Source organism: Nanorana parkeri, unplaced genomic scaffold (assembly GCF_000935625.1).
Source record: "Nanorana parkeri isolate BGI_ZX_2015 unplaced genomic scaffold, ASM93562v1 scaffold857, whole genome shotgun sequence".
Taxonomy (NCBI): Eukaryota; Metazoa; Chordata; class Amphibia; order Anura; family Dicroglossidae; genus Nanorana; species Nanorana parkeri.
In genome coordinates this window covers 488,723-508,639 of record NW_017307125.1, presented here as the reverse complement: position 1 = coordinate 508,639, position 19,917 = coordinate 488,723, and the positions used below count along the sequence as shown (strand labels likewise).

The following is a 19,917-nucleotide window of genomic DNA, read 5'->3' as shown; positions in this document are numbered from 1 at the left end:
TCTGCTCGTTTTTCTCTAGGAGTTAAAATACAAAAATGTATACCCACCCGAATTTTGATCATGCCTAGTTGTTAGACTGGTCCACGCAGCCTCTTCTCACCCAGGCTCCAGCTGTCTAAGCCTTGTTGATGTCATCACATCACATGCAGTCTATTCACTTGCATTAGATGCCAGGATACTGAGGGACATTCCACAGCCAAAATGGGGAGAGAGGTGAGTGGTCACTGCTACAGGACCGAGGATGAGGTGGGTTTATCCTCTGTATTTTAGCCCCTAGAGAAAAACAAGCAGTTAACCCTTGCAGTACAGGGGTCGCCTCCCACTGTATGAGTTAACTTTACTCACCTAGTGTTCTTCCCCTTTTTTAATTTTTTTAATTTATTTTATTAGTGACAGCAGTGCCATTAGGATCTGTGTTTTACATCCTACTGGAACAGAATGTATGGTTGAAGGAAGCTGCTTGAATCTTGTTGAAAGCTTTCTGTGCTAAAGCCCATGTGAACAGACCCAGTTTGATGGCCTGAACTCTAGTTTTCCCCTTTTGCTAGTGATCACATGAGCCAATGCCTCGGTCTTCATGCCCATTTGGCTATACTGCTGTGTTTGAATGGTTGACATTTAGTTTTCACACCGTCCTGTTCCTTTTATTCCCTTCTAAAATCCTTTCAATATTTTTATGTTGTCCATTTTCTCTCTTCAGAGCGGCCACAAACCAGCTGTGCGGATCTGGGATGTGGCAGAGAAGGTTCAGGTCTCTGAGCTGCTCGGACACAAATATGGAGTGTCCTGCGTCTGCTTCTCCCCCAACATGAAGTACGTTGTGTCTGTGGGGTACCAGCATGACATGGTGGTCAATGTATGGGACTGGAAGGTAAGAAGAGTTTGCTAACTGAACCTTGGGATAATCTATAGAGGAGGTTTAAAGTTAACTGTCATTAGGAACGTATGGGTCTGCCATTTCTGGCCTGCTTCTGGAAACACTAGCTTCCTGACTGTCGTGCTGTCCCATCAGTCTCATTGTCACAGGTTGGCTAGAACTATGAGGTGAGTGAAAAGCACTCACCTCATAGTTCTCCTTTTAATATATTTCTGATTCTTAGACCTGGACGAAGAATGCAAATCAAGAAAGTCGTAGAAGCCTCAGAAGTCCTTGTGACTCACATTATTGTTACATCTGAAGCACTTTAGGCCAGGTCAGGCATACTTAAACCTTTTCCTTTGCTCCTTCACTGCTCTTCCGTCATTGGAAATGAAGAGAGGAAACAACATGGAGCCTACACAGGGCTGAGGACTCTCTTGTGTGACTGGTTGTTTAAAGGCCTTTGTTAATGGGCTTTGGGCTTGTGTCAATGGTATCGGTTTGAGATTCTTCAAAGATCAGTTAGAATTCAGGTGCACTTGACCTTCAAATTACTTGCTTCTAGCAGGTTTTGCATTCCCATAGACTTGTATACAAAACCTGTCTGACGTGAACAAAAAGATCACCAACACGGGCCGTGAAGGGTCAACTGCCAAAACGCCAATGGTGCCACCTAGGAAGAAAAGGCAGTGAGTCACATACCTTGAAAAGACAGGAACTTTTCTTCATTCCCAGCAGCTGAATGGAGCAGTGGGACAGCAAAGAGAACGTAGATATGAGCTGTTCATAGTACTGGCATTAATGGGAACCTGTCACTTTGTACTACATAGGCAAAGCACAGGTATGATTTAGAGGTTCTAAACACAAACAAATCTTAATCCAAGCTAATTGACCCATGTAGTGTGTATGGGTTGTCTTAGTCTAGAGGTCTCATCAGCAGTGTGGGGTTCTTTTTTCCCAGTGTGTACATCATCTTTTCTTTTACATTTTAATGTCTCCACAGAACAGTAATGTAGTCGCCAAGAACAAAGTCTCCAGTAAGGTCAGCGCCGTGTCTTTTTCTGAAGACAGCAGCTATTTTGTGACTGCAGGTCACCGTCATGTCAAGTTCTGGTATCTGGAGACTCCAAAGAAATCTCAGGTATGTACATGATGGTGGTATGAAGAACATCGTCCTGCAGGCACAGAAACTTCATAGAGCAAATTAATCGTCAACTTTTCATCTAGTTACATTAGTTACCCTTCTTTGCTCCCGCTGGCCCCTTCTCTGTTTGTAGTCCCAGCACTGAATTATATAAAGCACTTTTTATTTTTCACCTTAATCTGAACTTTTGCATATGTTTACCTTCCTGAAAGCTGAACTCCAGGCAGATATACAAGGCACACATTGACACTGCTCAGTAATTCTTCATAAATAAATGAATTTCTTTTAATGTAAGCAATGTATCTACCTGGATTTGACTTGTATTAGCCTCTTGCAGTCTACTGTACAGTGGAGCTCAGAGAGTAGAGGTAGAAGCAGCACAAGGAGCCCTTCAGGTGTGCCACAGTGCAAGAAAGCATTCTGATTGGAGGAAAGAGCAGAATAACGGAGAGACAAGTTCATCGATCTGTTGCTTCTGCTTGTACTGTCCATTCACCGGCTGGGGAAGAAAGCTGTAAGTTAAACTGTAGCAGGAAGTGATCAACTCCCGCTAGATGGGGCTAGAAATACAAATCCTTTGGCAGATAAAATGGCTCTCTTATGCGTACGTATTTTATTTGTTTTTTCCTGAAGTTCAGCTTGAAGTCAGGGGTTTATCTTATTCACATTCTTGGTATAGGTGTACCATACAAATAAGCCCCATATGCACAGAACAAAATGGCTGCTGTGTTAGCTAATTGAAGCTGAGCCCAGTGAGTTTGTAGAGATTGGGCAATGAAGATGTGATGAGGGGGCTGTCACTTCAATATACATTGCACTGTGGAGAGTAAAATAGTGGGTCCAGGTAATTAGGGCTGCAACAACTAATCGACATAATCGATTATAATCGATTATTGAAAAAGTTGTCAACTTTTTCAATAATCGATTAATCGGCTTCCGATCAGTTGGCCCTGTTCACAGCTCCACACGCTGTGCGCCGCACCTCCTCCCCACCTCAGGCTCGCCGCTGTTAGGCCCGCTCGCATCCACGCTCCACACGCCGCACCTCCTCCCCGCCTCACATTTCCTGCCCATCCACGATCGGCAAGGCACGCGGGGAGATGTAGTAAGGAGGAGCAGGGGGGGGGGGGATGACAGCCGCTGATAGACAGGTCCAATCTCAGAAGCAAGTTGCTGGAAGACTGGTCAGGTAAGCCTGCACTTTCCCACACATGGTGCTCTATAATGTATTGCTGGGATTTGTATTCCTCTATAGCTGATGGTACATTGTACTGTATATTATACATAGGAATACAAATCCCAGCAATACATTATACACTGTATGTATAATGTATTGCTGGGATTTGTTGTACTCCTCTATAGCTGGTGATATTCTGCATTGCGCTGTATAGAGGACTACAAGTCCCAGCAATAATACATTATACAGCGCAATGCAGAATACCACCAGCTATAGAGGACTACAACAAATCCCAGCAATAGTACATTATAAAGTGGTACAATGCTAAATACCACCAGCTATAGAGGACTACAAAACCCAGCAATAGTACATTATACAGCGCAATGCAGAATGCCGCCAGCTATTATGTACTATTGCTGGGATTTGTTGTATTCCTCTATAGCTGGCGGTGTTCTGCATTGTGCTGTATAATGTGCTTTTGCTGGGTTTTGTAGTCCTCTATAGCCGGTGCCATTCTGCATTCATTGCTGTATAATTTTACACTTTCCATTTCACTATATTGCACACCACACTATCTTTTTTTTCTTTTTTACTTCCACCGCTCCAAGCTTGCTCCTGTGATGGACTACAACCTCAATACAAACTAGTAGTCCTATCACTGGAGCCATTTTTTAAACTTTATTTTATTGTTTATCCGATTAACCGATTAATCGAACTTAATAATCGGCTAACTAATCGATTTTGAAAATAATCGTTAGCTGCAGCTCTACAGGTAATGGAATATTAATATTCTGGAGACTCATGTTTGTTACCATGAGGCTTGCACTATGTTCTGCGTAGGCACATCTGACATGTTTCTGGAGGATTTCTGCTTTGGCCACATTCCAGAAGACCTTGTACGATTGTGGCCTACACAGCATGCCTTCTCATACTGTTGCCCATTGCCTAGAATTAACTTGCAATATGAAATCTATGTATATGTCACATAATCTGTTCCAATTTACTATGATCTGATGAAATCTATGAAACAACTGTGTCTGTTTGTTTAGGTTGGGACGGTTCCTCTGGTTGGCCGCTCCGGACTGCTTGGTGACCTCCACAATAATATCTTTGGTGGTGTTGCTTGTGGCAAAGGCAGGAACGCTGGAAGCACATTCTGTGTATCTTTATCTGGAATTCTCTGTCAGTTCAATGAAAAGAGGGTCCTAGAGAAATGGCTGAAATTAAAGGTGAGATGAATGACTTGAAAACCAGTTTGTATTTTATGCCCTTGTTTTCTGTGGTGAAGCTGATCTATCTGGTCATAGGGGATAAATATCTGAAAGGACCATGTCACAAGCACCACACATGGACATATGAGGTATCCCCAATCTTGTCTATGTTTTATATCCGTCAGCCTCAGAGGAGGCGTGAGGCTCATACATGAGACCGGTCCACCGCATTCTACCAACAGCAATTTTTAGTTGTTTACTGGTTTGAGCAATTTTATAATTTTAAACTAAAGGACATCGGTTGAAGCCATTGCAATGGTGTAAGTATTTTATGATTGCTAATTAGTCACATTTAAATGAACTTTTGTCATCTTTTTTTGCAATGTTGAAGATTTATTGCTATGTATCATAGCATTGTTTGGTTCGAATGCATGTCAGGAACGTACTCCAGCATTTATAGCCACACCGGTAACTCAATCACATTAATCCAGGGGTGGACAAATGAATATGGTATTCAGGAGCAAATCTGTCCTATTCTGGAGCCAGCAGGATTTTTTTTAGCTGCCCGTTCCAATGACAACAGCTAGAGAACCTTAGAAGTTAGGCGCTAGCTTTCATCTTTAAGGAGCATTGGCTACTGCGATTTGTTTAGCCCTGCAATTCAACCACCATAGAATGTGAGGGTATGTTCCTGACACTACAACCGAAGAAGCTGCTTAGATAAGCTGAGAAGCTCCTTCAGCATTTAAAGTAACACTCAGGAGTTAAAGCTTAAAAAATGCATTTGAGTACCATAACTATTAGGGAAAACTGTCAGGGTTATTCACAAAAGGGTGAAGAGTTTGGAGAAGACGGGAGAAGGGAATAATCTAGGACATAATAGCTGATTTGGAACAATTCTCCAATTCAGCTCACTTTCCAGTTCAGCTATGTTGTCCTAGATTGTTCACTTCTCCTCCCATCTCCAAAGACTTCACCCTTTTGTGAATAACCCTGTATATATTATTTGTGTATCACTCGGCTTTAGATCCTCAAATCATCTCTGAATTGGTGCTGACACTGTCCTTCCTTCTGGAGGGGGGCTACTTTTGTTCCCCGTGGTCCCGGTGCGTGTTGTAAAGTAGTCACCGCTCCAAACTCGCTCCAGTCATGGATTATAATCTCCCGTTTAGTTTACTAACTTGAATATATTTAAATTAACTTATTTCTTTTTCTTTTTTTTGGGCCCGAGTTCAGCTTTACTTGTTTGCCAACTCTCTCCTCTTTGTTCCTGTCAGGTGTCTGCCTCCTACTGCCTGAGTGTCACGGAGCAGCTTGTGTTCTGTGGTTGCGAGGAGGGCGTGGTCAGGATATTTAGCGCTCACAATCTCCAGTATGTGACTGATTTACCTAGACCTCACCACCTGGGTGTGGACGTTGCTCTGGGGCTGGATCCAAGGTAATGCACATGTAATTGTTAACATTGTTATGTTGTTTAACACAAACCTGAAATTTGTTCATGTGGGGCAAAGTTTGCTTTAATGGACCCCCCCTCCCCCCCCTTTTGGCAACACACAATTTCCCTTGCTTTATACCTCCACCAATCTGCTCAGCCTTGGAAAGCAAGCAAATTAAGCACAATGTAGGTTATTGCTTAGACATGGCTGTTGATATTCTCTCCACCCACATGCATAGGCGTCACTACAGGGGGGCACCCCTGACCGCCGCGCTCTGCGTTGCACGCACCCCTGACCGCATTATTCTGTATTGTTGAGATCTCTAGTGCTCTATAGCTGCTGATATTCTGCATTGCTGTATAATGTATTGCTGGGATTTGTAGTCCTCTATAGTTGGTGGTATTCTGCATTGCTGTATAATGTATAGCTGAGATTTGTAGTCCCTATACAGTTGACAGGAGTCATTACCAGAACTACCAGGGTCACAGCAATTGCTCTTACGCACAGCAGTGATGAGGGATCCCTCCTCCACAGTGTGCTGTACTTTTCTTTGACTCATAAAATTATTAGTGCCCCCCCCAGTTTTGACTGTGGTATCTTATGCGTCCCCCCTATATATTGTTCCTAGAGTCGCCACTGCCCACATGTGACCGTACTGGGCCAATTACCGAGAAGATTGGGGAGCGAGCCACATGTTCCGTCATAGCCTGAAATGCCAGACATTTTAATTTATTGAGGAGCTAAAACCACCAATTAATGTCTCCCAAAACCGTTACTATCAAGGTTGCCCATGTGCACCACGGCACCTGCATTCCAAATATAGGATAAGATGGCACCTTCTTTGGCTATAAAGGATAGAAGGTTGTAGTTCCACGTTATCAAAAGGTGTATAGCTGTGACGGAAAACTATTGAGTTTTCTGTGTTGATTATCGTTGACCCCTGAACGGTAACAAATATGGAGAGCTTGGACCAAATTCTCTATCAGCGTCCTGACTGGGAGAGTTCCTAAAAAATCACTTTACTCTTAACTATTTGACTCCTGCTGTGTTACATTGGATGTCTTTATAGCTGCCTGTTGTGGTTTCATCTGCCAACCCACAGTCATTGTCAGTGCAAGACACAGTAGTGACATAAGGGTCATCGGGAGGAATAACAGAGGCCAACAGGGGACACAATATTCCAAACACCGAGAAGTGTGGAAATGTGTCAGCACTACAGAACCCAGTCCGAACCTGAGTTCCTGCAAAACTGAAAGGAGAGCCTTAGAATTGGGAAGGAGCTCCTTCCATGCCGTCCTATCAGCTTCTGGTGGGAAATTCCCCCAACTTAAAGCTTGACATAAGTAAATTGTTGGGGTACAGTGACATCACTGGACTTCAATGACTACCTTGCCCATGTTTGGTAATGACATTTACCTAGTATGGCTATGTGGCCATATTGGGTAAATTACATCACCACAAGCCACCACACCCTTTTGTTTACATGCAGCTGCGGAGCAGAGAATGCCCAGAAGGGTTCGAACCCCTATCACTTTTTTTTTTTTTTTTTTGTGTGTGTGTGTGTCTATCAGGAAGTTAAAGGAAATCCTCCAATATAGTAAGGGAGAGTTATAACGTGTGTGTGTGTTGTTTTGTTGTTTTTGTTTGGCATGTTGCCCTCTGGGAAGATTCCACAACAGCAAGTGAGAGAAATCCCTGCTGGTCATCGGCGTCACCAGAACTAGTGTCCCCATTAGAAGATTTCCCATCTATTCCTCTTTAGATGCCAACCTAAAATTTGGAATTTTCTCTCACTGCCTTTGCTCTCTACTTGTGCTGCATTCGTGTCAGTTACATTGTTCCTAGCTCTCTTTGAGGACTACAGAACCCCTTCCCCTCTGTTATAGAGAAAGAAAGGTGTTTTTGTAGTCTTTTACTAGCGTGGCAATGCTGTTTCTCTATAAATACAATGCAGTGAGTGAGCGTTGTCACCCTAGGACAGGAAGTCTGTTACTGGCAGGATCACCAGTTGAAAATAAAGGTGAAAAAAGCCTGAAAAATAAAATCTAAAGTAGCCACTCCATCCAAAGACTTGCAAGCTGCAATATATTACATTTTTGTTCTCGGGTTTGGGTATGCTTGTGTAATGCTTAGTGTATCATTTCTCTTGCAGCTCTCTGTTTGTAAAGCAGGAGGATGCCAGTTATGCGGACACTTGCGCTCTTGTGTACGATGAAGGCAATCAGTGGCTGTGCTGTGTGTATAATGACCACAGTATATACGTGTGGGATGTCAGCAACACCCGTAAGGTTGGAAAGGTTTACTCGGCTCTCTATCACAGCTCCTACGTCTGGAATATAGAGGCAAGTTTTGTCTAATGCTGTTGGCCAATCGGTAACGCAAAAGCTGATAGTATTATGGTGACCTTCTGGATCTGTGGCTGAGCTCCAGTCTTGCTTGTGTCATTAAGGTGTATCCTGAAATCGGAAGGAAAATGCGTCTGAGCCAGGGCTCGTTTTTTACCTGTTCCTCGGACAACACCATCCGTCTCTGGAACCTGGAGAGGAGCTCATACCCGGCTCTGAAGAGGAACATCTATAGTAGTGTAATCCCCACATTCTTTTGTTAAATGCCTATGCCACGTGTTTGGTGGGAGCACTTTAATATACTTTTTCTTTTGTTTCAAGGAATTGCATAACGTGATATATGTTGAGAACAATATTCAGTATTTGAAAGACGCCTCCACCACTTCTGAAAAGCTGGAGCCCAAAGACTCCAAAAGCGGAATCCGTGTTATGAAAGTGAGCCACAATGGACTTCAGCTGGCATCTGGAGACCGGATGGGAAATATAAGGTATTTTTAGTATACATACATGCATACATACATGCATACATACATACATACATACATATCTCCTTGCAGCAAGACATATGATTTTTGGGCACCTGGATACTGTATGAATCAAGCAGCAAAATTCATAAGTAGCTGTTCGAGGGTGTGTGTGTGTGTCTCTCTCTTTCTGTTGCAAAGCTGTTTCCTATCACTGCATTGCTGGGCAGCAACACATAGGGCACATTGGCTTATAAAGCTGTAGGCAAACAACTTAAATTTCTGAAATCCATTTAGGATATATGATCTTCAGAACTTCGAGGAGTTGCTGACGATTGAGGCTCACGACGGAGAAGTTCTGTGTCTGGAATACTCCAGTCCTTTGACCGGTAGGTTTGATAAGAGTTGTCCCATCATTGTATACAGCTGGTGTATTGAATTTGTATTCTAGGTATAGACAAATCACCTTTCGGGTTTACGCCTTTCATGCAGGTATGACACTATTGGCATCGGCCAGCCGGGACCGTCTGATCCACGTACTCTGTGTGGAACGTGATTACAGTTTGCTCCAGACTCTGGATGACCATTCTTCCTCCATAACAGCGGTGAAGTTTGCAGGTGTGTTTTTATATTGTGCATTTGAGCTCTTTATTAATATATTCTATAGTATTTTCTTCAGAGCTTGTACAACAAGACAAAATAAAAGCACAGGAGCCAAAAGGTAAGCATGCCCTGCTTGTTGCCTTGCCACGTTCTAGCTTTTTGCCTGCATGATAAGCAGTATTTTCAGTTGGGTTGTGAAACATCATAGCTAATAGTCCTACTTTAAATTGACATAAATGAATCATATGGGAACCCCTTGTTCCACCTGTTGATCTCTCGATCTAGTCTGCAAGACAAATGCTTGATATTACATATTGTGTATGTATAAATACATGTGTGTATGTGTGTGTACTGTATATTCAGCATACACCATTCAGCAACTGTGCAAATCAAAGTAGCTCATCATTATGCTTCTTTTATATGTTGTATCAAGGCTATGTGGTGAAATGACAACTTGTTCTGTGCTGTAGATTCTTCTTAATGGGTGTCCTCATTGTATCAGTACACAACCTCAGTGTTCTGTTACACTAATGGCGTTACTGACATTTAAATTTTGCGCCTGGTTGCTCTGTTGGCAAATCCTTATAGTTTCCGGCATCCTTGTATTCCGTGGAGTCTGCGCGTTCCCCGGTTTAGGCTTCATCCTCTTTGAGACCGCCGTATCCTCTTCCTCACATAAATGAGGTCAAGTAGCCGGATCCCTGTTTTTTTACAACTCTTTTCATACATACTACACCTGAATAATGTGAATGAGTGCGATCAGTTTTATATCCACCATGTGTTTATACATTAAATATAATTCTCTCACTGTCTAAGGTAACGCAGAGGAGATGCACATGATCACCTGTGGAGCAGATAAGAGCATTTATTTTCGTCCAGCCCAAGTGGTAAGAATTCATACAGTACACTCTTCTTCACCAAGTGGTCCTCTGTCTTGTCTGAGCTCCTTCTACTTCTGAGACCCTCCCAAGACTAAATAATTATTTATTGGAGGCCCCGAAGCCTTTCTGAAAGTAGATCGGTGTGGGTACCTGCATGCATTCAAGTACCTGAACTAATAACAAAAATGTATCTTATTTGTGTATCACTCGGCTGTAGATCCTCAAATCATCTCTGAATTGGTGCTGACACTGTCCTTCCTTATGGAGGGTGGCTACTTTTGTTCCCCATGGTCCCTGTGTGTGTTGTAAAGTAGTCACCACTCCAAACTCGCTCCTGTGATGGATCGCAATACAAATTACCAAACTAATTCTGAGATTGTAGTCCATCGCGGAGGGAGCTTGGAGCCATGGCTACAACACACACACACACAGGGACTCCTTTTTAAAGGTGCAGTATGGCTACTCTAATGTCAAACCACTGTTTTATAAATGGACCCCTCGTGTACTAGAAGACACTGGCTATAGACTACATGGAACCTATTCAATACCGGGGCAGGCAACCTCGGCACTTCAGCTGTTGTGGAAATACAAGTCCCAAGAGGCATTGGAAGGCTCTGACAACCACAAGAATGACTCACAGAGGAATGGTGGGATTTGTAGTTTTGACCACAACTGGAGTGCCAAAGTTTCCTACCCGTGTCCTATAACCTGTTTCTTCTTGCTCGTCTCTTTTTTTCCAATGGACGTAATGTTTTGCAACATCAAGGCTATTGCCTAGAAAATAGTTTTTCATGAAGTGAGATGATGTGCGTTCACAGCAGGACACACCCACCACATTGTGGTCCAGAAAGCAATGCATTATGGGAGAAGGGGTTTGGGTGTATATGATGTTGACAAGTGAAGTACCTCTATTTACAGCAGCCATTTTTTAAGAGATAGAGCAATTTTGTAAGTTAATGCTGGGTGGAAACAGATGGGCAAGTACATCAGCCAAGGCGTTCAGGTAGAATTCTGGTGCCTATATTATTGTTACTGTTTTCTTTTTTTTGGAGGACATATTGTAAGTACACAATTTTAAACAGAACCAGTTGGGAATACCTTGTTGGCAAATTATTATAGTTCTCAGGTGTTGTAGTATTGCAACCCTACATAGATCTGTGCAGTTATTTAGTTCTCTCTAGGGATGCACTGGTACTAGTACTCGGCCAAATGCTCTGATGCCTAGCCCGATACTTCCGGTATCAGGAAGCCAGGCGGCGAGTCATTACATGCTGCCCAGCTTCCTGATTGGCTAGGAAGCCGGCTCCTTGCTCCCTCGTCACTTGGTGACGAGAGATCATGGAGCCAGCTCCCCGGCCAATCAGGAAGCCGGGCAGCGTGTAATGATTTGCCGCCTAGCTTCTTGATTGGCAGGCTTCCCGACCAATTATGAAGCCGGACGACGAGTCATTACTTGCCCCCCAGCTTTCTGATTGGCCAGAAAGCCGGCTTCCTGGCAAACCGGGAAGCCGAGCTACGAGTCATTACACAGCGCCCGGCTTCCTGATTGGCCAGAAAGCCAGCTCCATGCTTCCTCGTCACATGGTGACAATCGAGCATGGAGCTGGCTTACATGATAATCGGGAAGCCAGGTGGCAAGTCATTACACGCTGCTTGGCTTCCTTAATGGAACTTTCGATATTGGCGAGTAAAAAAAAAAAATATTGGTACTCAATACTGAAAAACCGGTATCGGTGCATCCCTAATTTTCTCCCTGTCAGAGCAGAAATGTCAGGTTGGTAGAAACCCCCCCTCCTATGGAGGCTTCTCTGTCTGCTGCCCAAGCTTACTTAGGGCTAATAACTTCTACTCTGTCTGGGCTGTTGGATAGTAAACTGACAACTTTAGCAAAGTATTTTGTTGCTTTGTGTCTTCCTGTCAGCAGCCTTGCTATGAATGTCTGTTATCACTCAGTTCATGAAGAAGATAAGTGAACCTTATACTCAGCCTGACATTTCTGCTTTGCCAGGGAGAGAAAACAAGTAAATAATAAAATTAAAAAAAAGCCTCCCAGAGCACTAAGGATTTTCTATTCTAATATTTCCTGAATGGAGGTTCAGATTTCATAGTGTCACTGGTAACCACTACCCTTTAAAATAAGATCTTGGTAAGCAGTGCTACTATCTGCCCCCAGTGGAGCGCGTTTTTCACTTTCTCTTATGTTTAGCTCCCAGAAGGGATTCATTTCTTGCGTTTACACCATGTCGTGGAGAAAACAACTTTGTATGACTTGGATATTGATGTCACCCAGAAGATTGCAGCTGTTGCGTGTCAGGATAAAACTATAAGGTAAGTGACCCCATCTTATGGGAAACCGTTTTATTAAACATGTGTGTTGACCACCCTCTGTGCAATGTGCTCCATTTCCTTAAAGGGGAAACATAGTGTATAGCGTGTTCTGATTCTAATATCTTAATGCCGTAAGCTGGAATGATGAAGATGGTTAACTTGCTTTAAATTAACCCGTGAGGCAGTTCCTCAGAAAATGCAATTCTGCCACTAAAATAAATATGTAAAATAAAGTTCTTACTGCAAAGAGGATGGTTTTAAAGCTGAAAGTTCATCTGATTATATCCGGACTTCCCTGGTACCTCCTTTCTCCATTCATCAACATGCTAACACAAAACCTTTCCATTTTCATGACATACCCTATTTCAGATCCAGTGATGTCATTACTGGGTCTCTGTGCTTCTGTATGTAATGCAGGCAAATCAAAGCTGGTGGGAGGGGCTGACAGGGTGCTGTACATAGCTACCTGAAAACATCACAGCACCCTGCCTCGGTACTGCTCTTAAGAGCTCTGATGCAAGCAGTGGGCTGGCACTCGGGAGGAGTTCTGCAAATCTCAAAATGCCATGTTGTGTTGGTGTCAGTCTGGAGAAGTGGGCACTCCTAAGCAGGCTGCATTTGCATGCAGAACACCCACTGCAGCAGTCTAAGGTCCCTGAGTCATCGCGTTCTATACACCGTCTATAGGATGTGAAGACGTCGAGGGACATACCATCGCTGCAATGGAGAAGGAGACCGACTGGAGGAAGCAGTGTCACAGACGGCCAGCTCTGAGGTTCGGATGAGTATTAACTTTTTTTTTTTTTTACCTAGACATAAACTCGTACACAAATGTCAGTACCAGATCTGATATTAAAAGGAACCTGTCCACATAGAACTATATGAGTCACCATTGTTGAGGCAATCCCAATATTCCAGTGGTGTACGGTGTCCCTCAACGAATGTCAGTGGAATCCTTGCATGAACGCGGTTGTTACAGGATGTGTCTGTTTTGTATGGACGGTAGTAGTGAATGGTAGGAAATGAGTGACATCATGGTATATCACATATTATGTTCTGTACGTTTCTAGATTCTACAATGTTACAAGCGGTAAACAAGAGAAGACGGTCAAAAGTTCTCAGAGTGCGGGAGCCTTATTAAAGGTAAGCAGGCAAGGATGCTAGATGACCCTATATTAGAGAAGGCAACTTGAGCACTCCACCGGTGGTGCAAATTATTATATGGTGGACAACAGTAGGTCACTGAAATACACTGCAGCTGTTTCATTTTCATTTTTCACACAAGGTTGAGGTATCGTAAGGCAGTGGTGAACTACAAATCCTGTCATGCCTCTGGAAATCAAGCCTGTGGCTTGTCAGTCTTGCAATGACTTATGGGACTTGTGGGAACTATGGGAACTCCACAACAGCTGGAGTTGTAAGGTTGCCCACCCCTGTCCTCGATAGTAGGTACTGTCAAATGAACTGACCACTGAACACCCACAGACAACATTTATGTCAAGCAAGGTTGTTGGCTGTGTATGTGTCCGCTCCTAGACAGCATAAGACACAGAGGAACTTGGCAGCCACTCACCTCTAACTCGTTCCACCCTGACAGGCCTAACCACAGAGACAATATTATCTCTATGGTCACTACGATTAAGCCCATCAGGGTGAAACGCATAAGAGGCGGGCAGCCGAAAGCCAGGGACACTCACCCTGGTCTTTAATAAAATACTTTTTATGGTGACGTCCGCAGTGCACGGCACATTCTGGATAATGCTCCTAAACAGCCCGGAAATGCAAAGCCATACCATAATCAGGTTATGTCTATGGCTGCATATTGCCCAAATGTTAAGGGGCCGGATACCACCCAGCTTGTGCTAGAACTTCAGTATTCATTCTTAGCTTGTTATAACCGTGCAAGCCTACCCATTAAATATTTATATTAGCACCCTTATATAGTAATACTGTATGTTGGAATAGAACTCTAGAGCCAAGAGTACCCCCTAAGGTCTGAGCATTCCTGTCCTGTCAACTGCTTGACCTCCATGCTGATAATAGTGTACATGCTTATGCTTGTACATACTATGGAGCTGGAAGACCACATGAGGTCAGGTATTGGATGGGAAAGCAATCCAAATGTCAGACCAAAAGGAGTCTCAGCTGACATCTCTGACTCCCAGTTGACCTTCACAGCACTCCCCAACTTGAGTTCCTCCAGACCTGATCTCCACAATAACTGTTCTGCCCCCTCTCCACTCTCTCTTAATACACTTGTATCTGCACAATGCTGGCTATGTGTGACCTTCTATAGACTGTTAGTGCTATGTGAACAATTTTGCATGTGTACTTACACTACTGGTTTGATTATTACTGCGCGCCTTATTAAGTGTGAGTGGGTTGCTGTCATCTCTGTATGCCTACTGATTTGCTCTTCATCCAAATACAGGTGCAGATGGATCCCTCTGGAAGATTCTTTGCCACAAGCTGTTCCAATAAAAGCATATCTCTGTTCGACCTGCAAACTGGGGAATGTGTAGCCATGATGTATGGGCACTCTGGTCAGTCTTTTATTTGTTACTTGTATGTATTTGAGTAATAGAGTGGATGTTGATTGTGCTCCTATTAGAGATGAGCAAAGAATTTTGTTCCCCCCATGATTTGGTAAAATAATGGTTCACCTAGTACATATAAGACCTGTCTCTTGCTAACTGAACTATTCCACTGGCCATATAGATGAAGAGTTCTTTGGCAGATATAAGATTTGCTTATGATTACTTCTTACCAATGCCTGCACTAATTGTTGCTGATGTGTCATTTCCCATTCAGTGCATTTGGAGCCTTGGTTCTCAACTGGTGGGTCGCAACCCCGTTTTCATTGGGTCACCGCATGCCTTCCACTGCACAAGGCGAGAGGCTGCTCTGCTTTCCCCTGCGCAACACTGTCAGTTCTCACACCAAGCAGCCATTCAAAATGTGCCGATGCCGAGTGTCAGCTTAAGGTGGGATGAGGCTATGGCTGCGAGGGAGCTCCATCCATACGTACATTCCTTACAGCTCCCTCACGTGACCTATACAGGTGCCTGGACTGGAGTGACATCACATTCTGGCTCCCGTCACATCTACAGGGTGCGCAAGGGAGCTGTAGAAACAATGCATATAAGGATGGAGCTCCATCACAGCATAGCAGCCCACACTGGACCTCAGGCTGAGGGTCCACTCCAGTTCTCGTAAGGTAGGGAGACTAGGTGGATCTTAAAAAAAAATAAAAAAATTTGGAGTGTGTATGTGAGAATGTCTGTCAATGTTTTTAAGTTCCCAATTACACTAGTACAGAGATTAATGCACTTTACCACACAATCGCACCTACCGCACATCCTGGTGTGGAAGGTGTGTTGCATTGCCATTTCATTTGAATGGCACTCCAAACGCACCTCCCACCCACAGTTCGATCGCCCGCACCGGAATGCGCGATACCGCAATGCCGTGCGTTCCATTGCAGTGCGACTTGGATAACGACTTAATGACAAATGTGGGTCCTGAGGTTACGCAGGTGGAGAACCACTGATTTAGAGGCTAGATCTTTTCTTTGGAAAACAAAGGTGGGAGTTTAAGATTGGTTGCAGATTTATACAAAACATATAGGCTATCCTGTGACTTAATGGGCTCTTAATCTCGTTCTCTCTGCACTCCAGAAACCATTGTTTGAACCCCTTAGAGACCTTCCGAACCTTTACTCTCTCACAAAAGGTTGGTTTTCCTTGTAGCTGTACCCTCTGTGAGGAGAATGTCTGTCTGAACTGACAGCCCCATCTCACAAAGAATCCTTTTTGGTCTTGTATAAGGATCAATACTTTAGATACTTCTTTGACATACAGTTTGCCAGTTACATACCTGAGCCTCTACAAGACATTGAGTTTCCGGTATTAAACTTTAATGTGGAAATTTCTTTTTGTTGGTGTGGAATTCGTGTTTCTACAGTCTCAGTGAACTGTCTTTTAACAATCTGTATGAAAATGATTATTCCACAGATATTGTTACGGACATGAAGTTCACATATGACTGCAAAAGGCTGATCACGGTTTCTGGTGACAGGTTAGTTGGAGTTGTTTTATTTTCTGTGATAACAGAATGATGATCTGACAATCCCTTGACATTTATGATCGATAATCCAGGAAGTTGAATTATAAGAAAGTATAACTTTTTGCACTGTGGGTTATTTTGTTCTTCACAATTCAAACTCAAATTAAAGGAACAGTCGTTTTGTTGATTGCTTCCTGGTTAAAAAATGAAAATCCTGAGCAAAAAGTTGATCATTGTAGATCCAAATGAAAATAGTTTTTACCTTTTTTTGCTTATATAGGATGTTTGATTCCTTTCAGCCAGCCTTGTGACTTGCATGGTTGGCTTTGCCACACTGCACAGCCAGAAGGTGCCACATGTATTTTCTGAATTGGCAATGTAACTTTGTGTCACTTCTCCACCTCCGGTCTGCCCATTGGACAATAAATCACCGCTGTTCAATTATCAGGGAGATGGACCTGGAAGTAGTACCATGGCTATGTAGTTTAGCAGAGTTTCTAAATACACCCCCCCCAAAAAAAATGTTTGCATAGGAGATTACATTTAAAGCAGACCTTGCTGTAAAGTGCAAGGTCAACTTTTTAGGCAAGATCCCCTCTCACTGAGGCTTTGTGGGGGATGTTTCCTCATAGTTGAGTCCAACTGTATCAGAGTTTTTTTCCTATTAGGATTTTTAGAGTAATGTTGTTATTCTTGTACTGCCTTTATAGGTATTCAGCTAATAATATCCTTTCCTTATTTTTTTCATATAACCATACAGAGCTTCCCAATTCCAACCTAGGGCAAAGGCCAGACCAAGAGGCGCCACTATGTCAAATTGGTTTACATCTTTGTGCTGCAATGCAATTAAGCTTTACACTGGATATTGGTTACCATTCATGCTAACATTCATAAGATGTTCTTTAAAGCTTTATGAGGTCACATAGTTGCATAGTTAGCCAGGTTGAAAATCCAGTCATATAGGTACTCGGATAGGGACAGTTTAGGTGGAAGCCAATGAATCTGTCAGATTCTGTATGTTGTAAAATACAAGGTTGCTCCTTGCCAACCCTTTTCTCACCCACTTTTTAGGTCAGCACTGATCTCTCCACTCCATAACAAGTTCATAGAAAGCAGGAGTACCCCCAGCATCCAAAATAACACCTTATTTAAAACTTCAGCATATGTGAAATAATACCAGATGGTGTATTTTGAACCTGACGTCCTTGGTTGTAACTTTACATTACGTTGAGTCTGAAATGCGTCATCCAGTATTGTCCTTATATTCAGGAACCCTGACCACAGTACTGGCCACTTGTCAAATCCTGTTTGACATCTTGTGTTTCCTATAGCTGTGTGTTCATCTGGCAGCTGGATCCCATCATGACAACATGTATGAGGCAGCACATAGATGAGAATTCACTAGCAGGAAAAACCACATCTGTGATTGATGACGAAAGTCACATTAATCTGCGGTAAGTATCCATTTTAGTATGTTTGCTCAAAAATTACAATTTTTTTTTTGCTTTTTGTATATCGAGCAAAAGTGTAACTGTGACCTAAAAGTTCTGGCCTCCATGCTGCATAATCATGCAGCGTAGCAAGGAATGGTGCTCTTAAAGGTAAATAAATGTAAACATCCTTTAAAAGGTAAAAAACATTCCTATCTAGGGTTTTTTATCTGAACCTACCATTTAATCTTCTTATGATCTGGTATTTATTGGCTCAAGGGTCATTCTACCCAAAACTGATATTTTAGATCTGGTAGATGCTGGAATGCCAATCACATTGACAGTTTCTTATAGTTCTTGAGGTCTCTAGTTAGTGAGACCTTTGAGTTTAGGGGTCTGCACCTCTTGTGGCCATTATGAGAGGTTAGCAGTCTTCTTGTTTGAGCTTGTCATTCCCATTTTCCATATATTTTGAAAAATAACAGCAGAGGATGCTAGAACACACCGACAGGAGGGAGCAACTGCAATTTCTATGTACACAGGGACAGCTTGGAAATATGTCGGGGAGATCCCACCGCTGAAAATTCCAACAAGAAGTCACAGGCTGAACCAGCCCATCAGGATCCACCGAATGCCTAAATATCACTTTTGGATGGACTGACCCATTATTACAATAGGCTGTAATATTTTTTTATATACTCGCAGCCATTAGCAGGATACAATTTGTTTGGCAATTTTCATAAGACTTTATTGTAATAAATATTGATATTGTTTTTAGGAGACAAACGTTCTTGGTAGACTTTCTGGATGAGAGCTCTCATGATGACTTGTTCTTGGATAAGAGTAGTAATGCTGATGAGCCATCAATGGACACCCCTTCTGTGGATCGCTTTGACGGAGGTAGGTGCTGCATATTAACTGTGGATTCCAGTATCCACTGGAATGCATATTAACTGTGGATTATGTACGTGCAAGTAATAATAATCGGCCAGAAACACAGTGAGCTTTCAAGTTCATGTACTCTGTCTGCTGTTATCTCAATCAGTACTATCACCTTGTGTTATCAGAACCTCTGTGAACTACAAAACACTTCTCCCCTGTGTTATGGAAATAAGCAGAGAGGAATATGTTCTGTACTTCTACCACAATTCCTGTCCCAGGGTGACAATGCTCACTGCATTGGAGGGGCACCTTAGGACAGGAAGTTACTGGCAGGATCACCAAGTAAAAATAAGGGAAGAAAATTTGATGCACCTAATGACTGGCACAATGTATTTTGTTTATTTGGGGGAGGGAGGGGGGTGTTGTACCAAGGGGATAATGGACTTTACTTTAAGTTTTGGTCCTGTAGTACTATGTGTGTAAAAGTATATATGATACAGTGCATGGACAGTGAAACTATGTGTGCAAGTGTTTACAGAAGGTCTTTTTCCTTTAACTATTAGTAGACGTTATTTTTTTTTTATTTTCTTACTGTAGACCCTTCATTCCTGCAGACTAATGGCAGGATGCCCCTCTGGGCTAGGAAGCTGGTAAGATCAAATTATTGCTTATTTTATAAACCGCCTCACTTGAGTAAACTGATAGAAACCGAAGGATCAATAAAAACTGAACTCCAGGCAGATCTAAAAGATGCAAATTATTGCAGCTCTGTACTCCTGAGTACATCATTATATGTATTCTTTCTCGTCCAATGAGGGACACAGGATGTTTTTACCTTTAGGCCGTCATCACTAGAATTGGTTTGGCTGTGGGGTGGGGGGGGGCTGGTTCTGGTCCCAGGTTCAAACCCCCCCCCCAACCCTTCTGTTTCCGATCATGCTCTTCATATGCTTGCTCTGCCACAAAGTCCAGCCTTTTAAGCCACATTTGCCTGAAGAATGTTGAAGAATGAATTTGCCTTCCTGTGTAAGCAAAGCACATACAGTATGTTCCCTGTAAGAACCCAGAGTTCATGTTTATTTCTCTACAATT

At 42.9% G+C, this 19,917-nt stretch overlaps 1 protein-coding gene across 1 annotated transcript in view; it reads left to right on the top strand.

Annotated features, from left to right (window-relative positions):
* LOC108794507 (WD repeat-containing protein 62-like) overlaps positions 1 to 19,917 on the top strand; it is a 37,179-nt gene that overhangs the window by 5,598 nt on the left and 11,664 nt on the right. The window contains exons 5-21 of the mRNA XM_018565553.1: positions 701 to 871; positions 1,863 to 2,000; positions 4,230 to 4,409; positions 5,669 to 5,829; positions 7,980 to 8,169; positions 8,277 to 8,411; positions 8,494 to 8,660; positions 8,934 to 9,025; positions 9,129 to 9,254; positions 10,056 to 10,126; positions 12,327 to 12,448; positions 13,519 to 13,591; positions 14,880 to 14,991; positions 16,462 to 16,525; positions 17,845 to 17,967; positions 18,722 to 18,843; positions 19,423 to 19,475. Coding sequence (XP_018421055.1) covers positions 701 to 871; positions 1,863 to 2,000; positions 4,230 to 4,409; positions 5,669 to 5,829; positions 7,980 to 8,169; positions 8,277 to 8,411; positions 8,494 to 8,660; positions 8,934 to 9,025; positions 9,129 to 9,254; positions 10,056 to 10,126; positions 12,327 to 12,448; positions 13,519 to 13,591; positions 14,880 to 14,991; positions 16,462 to 16,525; positions 17,845 to 17,967; positions 18,722 to 18,843; positions 19,423 to 19,475 — 2,100 coding nt within the window. The remainder of the gene's footprint in view (positions 1 to 700; positions 872 to 1,862; positions 2,001 to 4,229; positions 4,410 to 5,668; positions 5,830 to 7,979; positions 8,170 to 8,276; positions 8,412 to 8,493; positions 8,661 to 8,933; positions 9,026 to 9,128; positions 9,255 to 10,055; positions 10,127 to 12,326; positions 12,449 to 13,518; positions 13,592 to 14,879; positions 14,992 to 16,461; positions 16,526 to 17,844; positions 17,968 to 18,721; positions 18,844 to 19,422; positions 19,476 to 19,917) is intronic.